The sequence below is a fragment of the Chinchilla lanigera genome, unplaced genomic scaffold, assembly GCF_000276665.1.
Source record: "Chinchilla lanigera isolate Chin_1 unplaced genomic scaffold, ChiLan1.0 scaffold00045, whole genome shotgun sequence".
Taxonomy (NCBI): domain Eukaryota; kingdom Metazoa; phylum Chordata; class Mammalia; order Rodentia; family Chinchillidae; genus Chinchilla; species Chinchilla lanigera.
The window spans coordinates 11667052-11682808 of record NW_004955446.1 but is presented as its reverse complement, the minus strand read 5'-3'; the positions used below and the strand labels follow the sequence as shown (position 1 = coordinate 11682808).

Here is a 15757-nt window from a genome sequence, read left to right as displayed (position 1 = left end):
CTTCAAAAGTGAAGGAGAAATACTTTATCACACAAACAAAAACAGAGGAACTTGTTTTTGGCAAATGTGCCCAGTAATAAATGTTGAAAGAAGTGCCTTAGAAAGAAGGAAAATCATATAGGCCATTAACTCTGATCTACATAGAGAAAAGAAGAGCACTGAAGAAAGACTAAGTGAAAATAAAACTTTTCCTTTTATTATTGTTAATTAATCTAACAGATAAGTGTGTTCAAAGTAATAGTAGAAACAATTTACTCAATTATGTATATCTATTATCTATGTTTATATGTTCTTATTTATAAGTGAAGTGAATGATAGCAATCATACAGGGGATAAGAGGAAGGAATTAAGACTTTATTATTGTAACAAATTCATACTCAAAGAGGAGTATTATTTGGAAAACGGCTTGAGTTAGTTGTAGATTATTTTACATACTATAGAGAAATCACTAATATAGTAAAAATGAAGTGTAACTAATATGTTAATAAAGGGAAGAACAGAAATTGTATAAAATAGTAGAACCATGAAAAATGAAAAAAGATTGAAAGACAAAAATAGGAACAAAGAAAAAAGGCAACAAATAGAAACCAGGAACAAACATGGTAGATATTAATATCTGTACCAATAATCACTTTAAACATCAATGATCTAGCAATTGAGTGGATCAAAACACAAGATCCAATTATATGTTGTCTGCTAGAAGCTTTCTGTATATAAAGACGTATCTAGATTAAAAGCAAATGAGTGGAGAAAAATCTACCATGCCAACACTAATTCAAAGACAGCTGAGTAATATTAATTTAAAACAGAGCAAACTTCAAAGCAAGGAAAGTTATTAGGAATAAATAGGGACATTACCTAAAGATAAAGTAATTGATTGTTCAAGGAGGTATAATAATCCTTATGTACCTGACAAATTCTCAAAATATATGAAGCAAAAATGGATAGAGCTGCAAGGAGAAAAGATATAAATATATTTTAACACCTTTGTAGAGGCAATGGACAGATGCATCAAGCAGAAAACAAGTAAGGATGTAGTTGAACTAGTATACTGTCAATAAATTATATATAATTGACATCTATGCACTACTTCAACCAACAACAACCAAAATATAATTTTCAAAAACGGTATTTACAGTACTGGGAATTGAACCTAGGATTTCATGTATACCAAGTAAGGCTCACCATGTCCACCCCTAGTAAAAAATACACATTTTTTTGTGGTCTTATGGGTTGAACTCAATGACCAATACCTTTGGTCACTGTCTTAGTTACTTTCTTGTTACTTAAACACAATACTTGACACCTACAACTTTAAGGAGGTGAGGTTTATTTGGGATCATGGTTACAGTCCCTGGTCAGCTGACTCCAAGGCGGAATGGGCATGGTGGAAAGGCTTGGCAGAGGAAAGCTGCTTACATCACGGTGGCCAGGAAGTAGAGAGAAAGGAGGACCTGGGGAGGGAGACATACCTTTCCAGGTCATGCCCCCAGTCATCCACCTCTTCCAACCAGGCCCGTCTCCTAGCAGCACATTCAGCTATAGATTCATCTGTGGTTTAATCCACTGATGAGTATAGGGCCCCAGTGATCAATAACCTTTCAGACACATGAGAATTTGGGGGGATATTTTAGATATAAACCATAACATTTTGCCCCTGGCTCTCACAAGTCTCTCATGTCCACATATTTATTTTGGTACTGGGAATCAAACTTAGGACCTTGCACTTGCCAGGCAGGTGCTTGTGCTACTGAGGTGTACCGCTGGCCCTCATGCCCACATCTTTATGCAAAAGGAATTTAGTCTTTCTCTAAGAGTCACCAAAATCTTAACTATTTCAGCATTGTTCAAAATTCTCCTCTGAGACTCAAGGAAAAATCTTAGCTGTGAGCCACTAAAAACTTAAAAAGAAAGTTAAATACTCCCTGTATACAATGGCACAGGGTAAACATTTTCATTACCAAAGGGAGGAATAGGGGGTTAGAAAAGAATTAGACCAAAGAAGACTGAACATTAAATCCAGCAGAGTGAACATTAATCCTGTAGCTCTGTGTCCAGCACTTAGGGTAAGCTGTGGTAAAATGTGAGCTTCAAAGGACACTTACTCCTATGGTATTGCTGGGTTGCAGCCTGTCTTGGTTACTTTTCTCTTGTTGCAGAGACAAAATACCCAACACTCAAAATTAAGGAGGAAAGGTTTATTTAGCTTACAGTTTGTGGAGGTTTCAGTCCATACTTGGCTGGCTCTGAGACAGAGCTCTGAGGCAGAGTGGCACATGGCAGAGGGCAAAGGTTCATAGTGGTGAAAGATAGCAAAGCAACAAAAGCAAAGGGGGCAATGGCGGCAAGCAGCCTCTTTCCCTCCCTTACATTGTAACAGGCAAGCAGCCTCTTTCCCTCCCTTACATTGTAAACAGGCTACCCCCACCCAGGGAGCGTGTAGCACTCATGTAATCTCCATGCCCTCCTCTTCCACAGGCTCAGGATGTATACAAAGTAAGCACCCTGACTCCCTGCTGAGTCACTTAGCCAAACCTCCAGACTCCCGAACTTGACACAATGTATCAACCATAACACAGCCTTAATGGCTTCTGTCTTGGGATGGGTTTGCTCACTGCCTCTGGTGTTACTCAATGCTCATTCCATGTTTGTGGCTTCTTTAACTTCCTGGGGTCTCAACTAAACTTTTGGCTTTATTCTCACAGCTTCACACACTGCTGTCTCAGGGACACACTGCCTGGTCTCCTGGGCCTTCCTTTGAAGTCTAGCTGAAAGCTTCCCTGACCCCAAAACTCTTGCATTCTGCCTGTGAAACCAGTACCACATGGATGACACTAAGGTGTGCCATCTGCTTGAGCAGCTAGGGCAAGTTGTGGTGAAGTGTGAGCTCCAAAGTACCCTGAACTTGGATCCTGGCTACAAAGCCCTGTGAAGGTTGAAGTAGCTAAGCACTTTGAAATAAATCCTGGGGAACCAATTTTTTAAGGCAGCCTTCCTTGAGTAGGGTTCCTTGGGAGTTCTCTCCTCAAAGCAAAATCTTTCAAAAGAGTTTACCTTTATGCTTTTACAAACCTGAGCCAGTGAAGGTTGGGATCTTGCTAATTCCTGAAATGCCCTGGAGCCATCTTTCTTATTGTCCTGACACAAACTATTTGCCTATTTTTTAAATGCTGATGTTTTCAGTAACCATGTTGTCTTGTGCCATAACTTTGTGGGCATTTCTTTTCTGCAAAACTGAAAACTTTTTAAAATGGTCTTTTCCCTCCTGTTTTTCACTGTAAACCTGGCTAAAGCTGCCAGCCGTACCCATGCCACAGCCTGAATGTTAGGTTGCCTTGAAATTTCCGTACTATAACAATTAGTGCATCACACATAGTCTTAATCTCTTGCAAAGACTGAGGAAAATGTAGATAAATTTCCTGCCACAGCATAATGCATAATTTCTAGCTCAACTGCTAAAGGAGTCTTTGTTCCCAAAAATACTCAACACAAATTAACTAATAAAATCTAGAAATATATAAAAAGAATTATACAACATGCCCAAGTAGGATTTATTCAGGGTATGTAAGACTGGTTCTAAATTTGATAATAGATCAGTGTAATCCATCACATCAACAAGCTAAGCAATCACATGATGACATCAAAAGATAGAGAAAAATCATTTAACAAAAATAAACACATATTCATGACAAAATTTCTTTGCAAAGCAGGAACAGAGGAACTTCCTCAACTTGATAAAGAACATTCATAGCAAACCTACAGTTAACATCATACTTAAAGATGAAAAATTAGAAGCTTTCCAACTAAGAACAGGATAAAGAAAAGGATCTTCCCTCTTAGCATTCCTTTTCAACATTGCACTCAAAGTGCTAGCTAATGCTATAAGACAAGGAAAGAAAATAAAAATTATCCTGACTAGGAGGGAAGAACTATAACAATCTTTGTAGATAAGATGCTTGTCTATGTAGAAAATCTGAAATGATAAAAGACAACAACAACCAGAAGAAATCCTGAAACCCCTGAAACTAAGAAGCAATGATAGCAAGTGTGAAGGACACAGATTAATATACAAGAGTCAATTATTTTTCCACATATCAGCAATGAACAAGTGGAAGTTGAAATTAAAAACTGCTAAGGCTTGGATGTGGCTTGTCTCTGCCAAAGCATTGTTGAATTTAACTTTCATTGTAACATAATGTAATCATACTGAGAAGTGGGACCTTAAAGAGGTACAGTAATTAGGTCATGGGAGGTCCATCTTTGTGAAGGGATCTATGTGGTCTTCACAAGAGTGGGTTAGTTATTTGAAAAGTGGATTGTCATAAAGTGGATTAACTTTATTGTCCTCTCCCTCTCTCTTTGAATACGGTCATTTGCTTTCTGGTTTTCTATTTTTAAAAAGCAGCGTGAGGCCCTCACTAGAAGCTTAGCAGATGCCAGTACTATGCTGCTGGACTTCCAGACTGTGAGCTAAATAATCAATTTTTGTTGTTGTTGTTTTAGAAAGTACTAAGTATCAGGTATTTTGCTATAGCAATAGAAAATGGACTAAAACTATAATACAGTATCATTTATACTAGTACTCCCAAAAATGAAATAGTAAGTATAAGTCTAACAAAATATCTACCAGATCTACATAAAGAAATAAAAGAACTCAGCCAACAGAGAGATATTTCACACTTATTGTTAGAAAGATTCAATATTGTCAGATGTGAGCTCTTCCCAATTTAGTTTATAAATTTCACATATTTCCAATAAAAATACCAGGAAATTGTTTTATGAGTCTTTAAAACTTGATTCTAAAGTTTGTGTAGAGAGGCAAAACACACAAGGTAGCCAACACAAAAAGTTGGAGAACTGACACAACTGGACCTCATGACTTACTGTAAAGCTACAGTCATCAAGATATTATGGTATTGGTAAAAGAATAAACAAATAGATCGATGGGAAAAGCAGGCAGCCCGGAAATAGACTCTCACAGAGAAAGTCAGCTAATCTTTGACAAGTGAGTAAAGGCAGTAGAGTGCAGAAAAGACAGTCATTTCAACAAATGATGCTGGAACAAGTGGAATCTACATACAAACAACTGAATCTAGACACAGATGACCCCTTCTAAACACTGACTCAAAATGGACCACAGACCTAAATGTAATGCATGAAACTATAAAATTTCCAGATTAAGTGCAATAAAATCTAGATGGTCTTGGGTTTGGAGATGACTTTTTAAATATGACACCAAAATCATCCTCACCATGCAGTCCAGAAATTGTGCTACTTGGTACTTAGCCAAAACAGTTGAAAATGTATGTGTACACAAAAACCAGTATGCTGATGTTTACAACAACATTATTCATAATCACTAAAATGTGGAAACAGTCTAGAAGTCCTCCTGTAGGTAAGTGGGTAAATGAAATGTGTGGCACATCTAAATAATGGAATATTATTTAGCACTAAAAAGAAATGTTTTTTTTTTTTTTTTTTTTTTTTTTTTTTTGGTGTTTTAGACACATGGTCTTGCTATACAGTTCAGGCTGACCTTGAGCTCACTTTGCAGCCCACGATGGTCTCAAACTTGCAATGATCCTCCTGCCTCAGCCTCCTGAGTGCTGGGATTACAGGCATGCACCACTACGCCTGGCTGAATTTGAAAAGTTTGCTTACTTTATGATTTCAGCTATATAGCATTCTGAAAAAGGGAAAACTATAGAAAAAATAAAAATATCAGTGGTTACCAGGGCCTGGGAGGGAGGGTAGGAAGAGTAAGGTGAACACAGAGGATATTTAAGACAGTGAAACTACACCATATGATACTATAATATTGGGTGCATATCATTACACATTTGTCAAAATCCAAACGGTGTAAAAAACCACGAACAAATACGCAGCTCACTGTGGTACTATAGAGCTGTAATCCCAGCTTTTGGGAAACCTAAAGCAAGAGGATTGAGTTTGAGCACAGGCTGGGCAACTTTGTGAGACCCTTTTGCAAAATAAAAATTTTAAAAAGGATTGGGAATATAGCTTAGTGGTAGAGTACTTGCCTAACATGTGCTAAGCCCTGGGTTCAATCTCCAGATCTTAAAACAGGGTTATTCCACCAAAGGCTGCAGTTTCTGTCCCTGGTGTACTCTATAGCTACAGATTTGCTGATCTTTGTGCTATGGCTTGAATGTGTCCCTCACAGTGTAGGTACTGGAAACATAATCCCCAGTGCCACCATGTTAAGAGGTAGAACTTTTAATTGGTGATTAGGCCATGAAGGGTTTGCCTTCATAAATGGATTAATGCCCTTTATCTTGGGAGTGGTTTTATTATGATGGGAGTGACATCCTCAAGAAGGATGAGTCCAGTCCCCTTTCCTCTTGCATGTGCTTTCTTGGCCTTCTTTCATGGGTGATATAGCATGAAGGCCCTCACTGGAAGCAGGTCCCTCTCCACCTTGGACTTCTGGACCCCAGAACTAAAAGAAATAAAATCTCTTCTCTTTATAAATTATCCAGTCTCTGGCATTCTGTTATGGCAGCACAAAACAGACTAAAAGTAACCAGCTGCGCCTTTTGGTGCCTTTTTAGGCCCATACATCCTAATGGCAATCTGCTCTTGCTATGCCTGGGTTGTGTGTAGATAGTCTCTTCATGACTCTTTCTTCAGTTATTTCCATCTGAGTATGGTGTCTCTTTCCTGCTGGGTCCTTGACTGAGCAGTGGGGATAGACAGGAAGGGAGAGAGATGAGAGAAACAGAGGAAGTAGAACTGAGGGGTCTTGATAACCTACTGGATGTGAAGAATGATAAGGAAGGGATAGCCTATTCTGAAGTACTTGGCTTGGTTTCCTGGGAGGATGGAGATATGATGAGAAGGTAAGGCCATAGATTCAGTCTGACCTTGTTGAATTTAAAGTGTGAGTGAGAAAATGTGGAGAGATGCTCAACAGATCTGGAAATGTAGGTCTCATTCAATAACTTCACTTCATTAGAAGTGAAGTTATTGATCTGAGATTCTACTGAATTGGATGGCAGTTGAAGCCATAGGAGTTGATGAGCTCCCTGAAGAATAGTAAGAAAGGAATGCAGGACTAAACTTCTGCCCAGCTGAGTGAAAGGGAGTTGAAGTAGAGAGATACCTGTGTAGACTCCTGAAAAGCTGGTGCCCTCACAGGTAGACAAGAACAGGCCCCTTAGAGGCTGGGACGCCATCATGGGAGATCGTCATGTGGAGAAGATAACTCTGCTCCCTGTGAGTTCAGATATAGCCAAGTGGTGGCATCTCTGGGACATCTGGGGGATTGGGAAAGAAGGCGATGAACCCATTGCAGGGGATTGCCAGCTCCCAAGAGATCTGAGACCTGGGAGAAGACATCGAACTAAGTTTATTTCTGTGCCTGCTGTTCTAAATCTTTACTGTTTTGGATAACTGGGTCAAACACAAAGACTTACTTATTTCAAAGCTCTACAGCTTTAAGTGGGATCTCATTGTATGATTCAGAGAAAAGGAGGAAGTTCAGCAAAAGGAATAAATGACAACGGGAATTAAGTTCATTCATGTGGAAAAACTTTACAAAGAGTACAATGCTGGTCATGTGTTATAAATGAACAAGAAGGACAAAGAAGGCAAATATAATAATGATTTCAATTGACATTTGGAATTAATCCTTAGTCTTTTCAGTGTAAAAAGGTCGAATATAGAATTTCTGAATTTTACTGCTAACTGCAAGGAAGGGAGAGGGTGCATAGTTCCTCCAGAGTCATGATTCTTCAGCATTTGGGGGTAGTCCCCAATTCCCACTGAGTAATTGAAGGCAGCTGTGGACTCATTCCTCAGAAAAATGAATGCAAGCATACACACTCACATATATAATATTGCCTACGCCAGCAGGGGGATCAAAAAGGAACTTATTAATAATTTTACCTCTGGTACCAACACATATTACATGCTCAAGAAATATTTATGAAGTGATGGAGCAAATAAATGACTGAGGCATTATGCTTATACAATCATGGTCAAAAATGCAAATATCATAGGTAGGTATAGGTAAGATATTGGTACTTACTGATATGAATTCATTTGTCATAAGGGCTTTCAATCATAGTTACACATTATAATTTCCTGGGGGGGGGACGGAGCTTTAAAAAATATTTGGCTTTCAATCATAGTTACACATTATAATTTCCTGGGGGGGGGATGGAGCTTTAAAAAATAATTTAACGGGTAAACTCCTTTGTTTACCCGTTACTGTAGTTAATCATTCCCCTTGAAAATAGAGAGTGCTTCTGTACATGTTAGCTAGCACCATTCTTTCGCTTTATGTTCAAGTCTATCTTTTCTTGACCCTGTCTAGATTTTACAGGCCTATTCTGATGTTTTGGTCTTGTGTACTGATAGCAACTCCCTTCTGTGATGGCGAGGCAGGCACACAGGCCACTGTCCCTATTGTCAGCGTAGATTTTAAGATCACTTGCATTGACACCACTGCGGAGGATTTGGATGGAAGAAAGTCAGAGCATTGGTGCCCACAGATTTTGAAGGGATTTACCAGCAGTCCCATCTGGACTCCCGCTCCAGAACAGCTCGATGAGAATCCAAGAGTTGGGCCCTGAGCATCAGTATTGCTTAAAAGTTCTTCAGATAATTCTAATGACCTTAGAAGGTTAAAAGCTATATCATTTAGTAGCAAGATTGAATATGAAAGCATGGTATGACAAACAGGTTTTCATGGAGGAAATCAGGAATCTTAATAAAATGATTATCTCTTGCAATTCCATAGCACATTTTAAATCACTGTCATATGCATGGTTTCATTCATAAACCCCAAAGGCTCATGGAGAGTTAAGCTGAGCAAAAAGGTGTTGGTGATTCTCTTCAGATCAAACTGACATCTGCCAACACGCACTCAGATCTTCTGAGGTGAGTAAGTTGCTATTCTGCTTTAGCAAAACTGCTTCTTAGAGAATAAGAACAGCAGTCCCATCCCTTGAGAGCCATACTCAGTAGGCCTGTAGTGGGGTCTGGGCACCTGCCACTTTACAACACTTCTGGTGATTCCATTGCAATGCCAGGTCTAAGGCTCTAAACTGGGGCGAGGTGGAGGAATAGGGAGCAGCAGAGGCACATCAGTCAGAGTTAGCTGGGGGGAGACTTTTCAAAGGGCACATCCCAGATCTAGGCAGTCAGACTGTAAGGGTATGAAAAGTAACTATGTAAAAGAGGCCAGTTCCAGTGCCACTTTCACCTTAGCTGAGAACGAATACACAGGGGATGCTTCTTGGGGTCTGGGTCAGGTTCCTGTGGGAGCACTGTGACCATGGTGGCTCCTGGCTGGACAAAGGTGTGCTCTGTAGGCCATAGGTACAGACTGGCAGGTGGGGCAGGGCAGGGGATTAGATACTGAAAGTACATAGGACGGTGCTCAGGACAGGTGGCAATGACAAAAACAGGTTTCACTCACTGTGCAGCTTTGCCCAGGGCCGGCTGTGGTGCAGAGTGACTGGAATCAAGTGCAGAAGGACAAAAACAAAGCAGTTTCCAAATCGCTTCTGTTTCCCCTTCCCTCAGGCACACAGGTCAATCCTGAAAGCCCCAGGTGCCTACTTCTGCTGTGCCTGGCACATGACAAGGGAGACTGAAACCACAGTTGGGCAGCAGAAACTCCTTTCGTGAGGGTGCCCATGGCAGCCCCCAAAGGGACCCATTCTGGGCCAGTGGAAATAAACATCGGAGCTGCCTGTGCTTGGGCATCCAGACAGAGCAGGCGAGTCGGTGGAAGGAAGCTCAGTCCTGCTGTCCTTGAAGAAGGGAATGCATAACTCCTTTGTTTACCCGTTACTGTAGTTAATCATTCCCCTTGAAAATAGAGAGTGCTTCTGTACATGTTAGCTAGCACCATTCTTTCGCTTTATGTTCAAGTCTATCTTTTCTTGACCCTGTCTAGATTTTACAGGCCTATTCTGATGTCTTGGTCTTGTGTACTGATAGCAACTCCCTTCTGTGATGGCGAGGCAGGCACACAGGCCACTGTCCCTGTTGTCAGCGTAGATTTTAAGATCACTTGCATTGACACGACTGTGGAGGATTTGGATGGAAGAAAGTCAGAGCATTGGTGCCCACAGATTTTGAAGGGATTTACCAGTGATCCTTTGAAGCTTACTGTAAGCCAGTAGCAAGCACTGAGATGGGGAGGAGTACGTGTGTGTGTGTGTGTGTGTGTGTGTGTATGCGTGTGTGTGTGAGAGAGACACAAACATATGTGCACACACACACGGAGATAGGGGCTCCAAAGTGACAGATGGCTGTTGCCCCTTGTGTATTTGAAAGAGAGAAGAAGAGCAGAGGAAATCTTACCAACTCTATTATGCACAGGAATTTTCTATCAACACCAGGACTTGCACTTGCAAGAATTCTATGTTTCATGTTTGACCTGTTCAGACAATCACTGACACTGCTTCACACCATTTAAACTTCAGACAGGCCCACTGGCCAGTCTCTCACCTGGACTGCCCAGTGGAGAGCTGTTTTGAAGTCCTTATCCACAAGGGTAGGGTCTGCTCCCTTCTTCAACAGCATTTGGGTGTGCTGAGGCTGGTTGTGGAAAGCCGCCCAGTGGAGTGGTGTCATTCCCTACAAAACAACAATCAGAGAGGGCAGAAGTGAGTACAGGTTCTTGGGAGGAAACTGGAAGTCACAGTTTCTCTCCAGGTCTGGGGACCATCACCAAATGGGCTAGTTGCTGCTAGCTAGATCACTCATTTGCCAAACCACTCATATAATAGGTATTTGTTAATCTTCTGTTTTTGTCGGGCAAATAGCTATTGAGGCTACAGAAGTAAGATAAACAAGACCCTTGCTCTGATGGGAGTTGCTTATTGGTAAAGGAAGCCAGATAATAAATGCTTGCAAACTTGTCAGAAGATTTTCTAGACTAAATGCACAGAAAGAGTGTTGAGTTAGTAACCAAGAGGGTGCAGCCTATTGTAACAAGGCCTCTGTAAGCAGAATCAGGGGAAGAGGACATCCAGCACTGAGGCACAGAGACAAAAGATGTTCAAGGAAGATCACTGAGACTGGAGTCAGGGTAGAATGCAAAATCCCACCTCAAGTGCGGGGACAAGTGCAATCGTCCCTCTCATTGTGTAGAAGGGGAAATGGAGCTCTAAAGGAGTCCCCACGTCCCACTGAACATGCAGCTAAACCCAGGGATTGAAGTTTGTGGCGCACTGGAATTCGAATGTTAAATCCCCTCAACCAGTTCCATACTTTAATTTTTAAATTATGGTGTGTTTTCAGGATTCAAGTTTCAAGTACCACATAATGCTCCAGAGATATTCTTGAGCGTATTTCAAAAAAATTGGTTCCATATGGAAGAGAATGCTGGTCTAAAAAGAGTGGAATGTTTTGATTCTAATTAAATAGCTGGATTTTTACTTTTGAGTACTTCAATGTATTTTAAAGAGTCCTCTTCATTTTCATCTGGGCCCATGGGATTAGAAATCTGAACCCAAGGGATTTTATTTTTTAAAATTGTGCATAGATCACTCCTTTCCCAGGTCTCAGTTCCATTTGCTTAAGAGCCATTGGCTTCATCAAGAAGTCCAACAGCATTCAGTGTTAAAGATATTTAAAATGCTTGTATTAGTACACATTTGCAGTGCACAGTGACTGCATTTATCATGGGAGTTCGTGCACATCTTCATTCTTTTCCTGTCTCCTTCCCCTCCTACCCCTCCCTGCATCCTCCAGTTCTTGTCCCCCTTCCCATTTGCAAAAGCTCTATTTCCATTTTTCTTCAGTTCTCTTTTTTATCCCTTCTCCCTTCTTTCCCTCTTCTTCTCTCCATTTCTTGTTCTCCTTCCCACTTGAAAAATATTTCCCTACTTCCTGTTATTTATCTTTTATTTTAATCTTCATTTACATTTTGGAGTTCTCATATAAGAAAAACCATGAAATATTTAAGGTTGTGTGTCTGATTTATTTCACTTGACGTTATGATCTCAAAGTGCATCCATTTACCTATGAATGCCTCAGGTGTATCCTTCTTTATGGCAGAGTAGTGGTGCGTTGTGTATAAATACTACATTTTCTTTATCCATTCATCTGTTGAAGGACACAGGCCACTTCCAAGATTTAGCCACTAAGAATCACGTTGCTATAAACATGGATGTGCATGTATCACCACAATATGAGTACTCTATCTCTTTTGGGAAGATATCTGTGTCAAATGGAATTTCTTTGTTTAGTGTTTTAGGAATCTCTGTACTGATTTCCACAGTGATCATACTAGTTTACATTCCCACCAATAATACAGAAGGGTTTCATTTTCCCTCATAACCTCACCAGCATTTGCTCTTATTTGATTTATTGATGATAGTCATTCTTTCTGGAAAAAGATGGTATCTCAGTGTTGTTTTAATTTGTGTTTCTCTGATGGCCAGTGGTAAAGACACTTAAAAAAATTGGAGACAAACTAAATATACATTCACAGGGAGAATGGCTAAATCAAGAGAGGTAGTTTTACAATGTAGAACACTATGAAGCCATTGAATGGAATGAGCCAGATGAATATCTATCAACATGAACAGAGTCCTAAGGCACATTCTTAAAAAAGGTTGCAGAACAACACAGAATGTGACACTTTTTATGTAATACTCCATAGTTTCCATGACTATATATTTAAAAGATTGGAAAAGGAATATATCAAACAGTGAATACCAGGGAGCAAAAGAGGCAGGATAGAAGGAATCAAGGACTTTACTGCACTACTTATAATATTTAAATCATTAAAAAGCATTGATTCTAGCTTTACTGATTTTGCTTCCTGGTATTTAGCAGACGTAGGGTGTGTCACGTTTAACTGTTATTCCCATCCCCTCATATACAACGGAAGCTCATGAAAACATGGTTGGGAGGAGAGTGGGGGAGGGGGATCATTTAACACACAAAGAAGCTAAATATAGACATTCCACCCAAGTAATGAATGAAAATGAAAGCTTGGAGTTGGGCTTGGTGGTCTACATTTACAGTCGTGGCACTCTGGGAGGTTGAGGCAGGAGAACTGCAAGTTTGAGGCCCAGCCTGGGGAATTTAGTGACTTAGTGAGACCCTGTGTCAAAATTTTTAAAAAAGAGGGGAGGAGTTGGGGAGGTAGCTCTGCCTAAAGGCCCTGGATTCAATCTCTAGTAACGCACAAACTTTGGGCTGAATTCTTCCCATTTTAGAATTGTCATTATTATTATTTTAGTGCCAGGGATCAAACACTGGGCCTAGTTAGGCAAGCACTCTACCACTGACTGCATCCCTAGACTTCATAATTGTCCTTATCTTTCAATGTCAAAGAGCTCCTTGCCCCTGCAAATATATACTGACTGAGGCACATTACCATTGACAAAATGCGCACACACATACACAGGGCTTTCCATATTTACAAGTTTCTGTATCTATAGATTCAACCAGTTGCAGATAAAAAATATTTAGGGGAAAAATTATGTTGGTACTAAAATTGAACAGCCCTATTTCTTGTCAGTGCTCCCTAAACAATAACAACTATTTACATAGCACTTACATCGCATTAAGTGTTATAAGTAATTCATAGTTAATTTCAAGTATATGAGAGGATATGCATAGGTTATATGCATATATTATGCCACTTTATATAAGGGGCTTTAGCATCTTTAGATTTTGGTCTCTCAAGCGGTACCTATTGTCCATGGATACCAAGGGATGACTATATATTAAATATATATGGCAAATATAGTTTGTATGAGAAACACAGGCAAGCATTAGCAATTAGTTTCAGGTGGATTTCAGACCTGCTGTGACAGGCCGAAGTGGAACTGTGATACTGCATAGGAAGTATCCCTTTTGAGGCCACTACTTTTTGTAAAACTCCATGGGTCCAAATACTGGTGTAATAGCAAAAGGAATCTTTTCACAGAGGTTATTTTTCATGAGGAGAAACAAAGGAGCTTTAAAGTATTTGCCACACATTATCTGCAAAATGTTGCAATTGCCACTCTTAGATCTATGTCTAATTTCATTGTTTCTTTTTTTTTTTTCTTTTTTTTGGTTTTTCTCCGGTACCAGGAACCGAACTCATGACTTTGCGCTTGCCAGGCAGGCGCTTTGCTGCTGAGCTAAGTCCCCAGCCCCTAATTTCATTGTTTCTATCAACCTGAGGCCTCTCAGTCTGGAGAAAAGAAGGAAACTATGGATTTTGGGGAGGTGTTGGTTCATCTGGGGAGCGGACAGAGTTGGAGGTCTATGAGTGTAATTTAGCGTTAGTGTATGAGTGACTGAATTACCACCTTCCTAAATAAGACCCACTTAGGAAGTTGGGGCAGGGACCAGAGGTGGGGGAAGTGGTTGGAAACTTTCTCAGCAATCTGCTGACATAAACTGCAGCCACTCAAACACCCTGCTTTCACACCATGGGCAGAGAGTGATCAGAGTGCCTGTCTCATCGCTGCTTCTTATTTTTAAAGCAGAAGTTTAAAACAGGGCAGTCCTCTGTCCTCTGGGGTTTGGCTTTAAACCACTGAAGATTACCGGAGTGAAAGCAGCATCTGACTTGAGCTGGGGAGGCGTGCAACCTCAGACCTAGCCTGCAAATAGGGGCTTTTTGGTGTGGTCACTAACGCTATCAGAAGGAGACCTTTAAGTAAAAGGCTCAAGACAGATGGGGGATGGGGTGGCTCACACCAGCAGGCAGCTATTAGGGAGCTTACCTCAACCCAATTAGCTGTGGCTAGCTGGCTTCCTCAAAGATAATATAGCATGGCACCTTGTATATATGCGATTTCAGTATTATTAGAATGTTCTACTATTACCAGACCTTCTTGGTAACGTGCACGTACTTATAAAGAAATTCCATCAAAATCCTGGTATTTAAGTTGGTTTTAAGAAGCTTGTTAAAGCAAGCAGGCTGGCTAATGAAAACCAGAACTGCTTTTTAAAAGCATTGAGTAGATACAGCCAGAACCTATGCTACTCCTGGGCAGTCCTGCAGTGTCGAGCTCACTTTCCTCTAAGAAGTTTGCTTGAGTTGGAGATTGTCTTTCAGAAGCATCCACAATATTGCCTTTGTTATATGAAGGACACAGCAATTGTGATTACCAGGATTAATAATGTGGCCTCTGGAGGAGCTAGCCTAGAATTATTTCCTTTCTGTCCTCTTTTGCTTAGAAAGGATATATCTGGAGCTATTGTTTGCCATCTAAGTTTCAGGGGCTTGAGAAAACAGGAGAAGGCAATATTCATTTCTCAATGTCCAGAGGGAAATTACAAAATTTTAGTCATATGACTAATGCTTAAGGGTTTAATGCAACACAGTCCTTCCTATTAGAAGCTACCCACACCCATGTTGAGGATACATTTCTGCCTATAGATAAGCAGTGGAGACACAGGTTTCCTTTTCATGGTAGGAACACAAAAATGTACTCCCTTTCTTTCTATTCAGAGGAAGAGAGAGGCCCCACAACCCCACCATTGCCATGCAAAATGAATGCTTATGGCCGAGAGAGTGGAATCACCTCATTGTCCTGGTGATTAATTTCACTGAGGTTGGACTGCTGCAGCAGGACGGTCAGGAGCCTGGAAGAGAAAATAGAAATGGTTCAGTAGGGCAATCATGGGGCCTTATATTAAGTATAAAAACACAGCGTTAGAAATACAGTCAGCTGAAGGTCTCCAAGTGATGATGAGGGCCCTTTCCATGTGACTGAAAGATCAGTGTAATGATGAGGAAGGGGCCTATGAAGAATCCTGCTGT

The 15757-nt window shown here is 40.5% G+C and overlaps 1 protein-coding gene across 3 annotated transcripts in view; it reads right to left on the bottom strand.

The window, feature by feature from the left end:
• Ankrd55 (ankyrin repeat domain 55) overlaps positions 1 to 15757 on the bottom strand; it is a 91374-nt gene that overhangs the window by 30882 nt on the left and 44735 nt on the right. For all 3 annotated transcript variants that reach the window (XM_005392685.2, XM_005392686.2, XM_005392687.2), the window contains 2 exons: positions 15519 to 15579; positions 10486 to 10614 (listed from right to left, as the gene is read on the bottom strand). In XM_005392685.2, coding sequence (XP_005392742.1) covers positions 10486 to 10614; positions 15519 to 15579 — 190 coding nt within the window. The remainder of the gene's footprint in view (positions 1 to 10485; positions 10615 to 15518; positions 15580 to 15757) is intronic.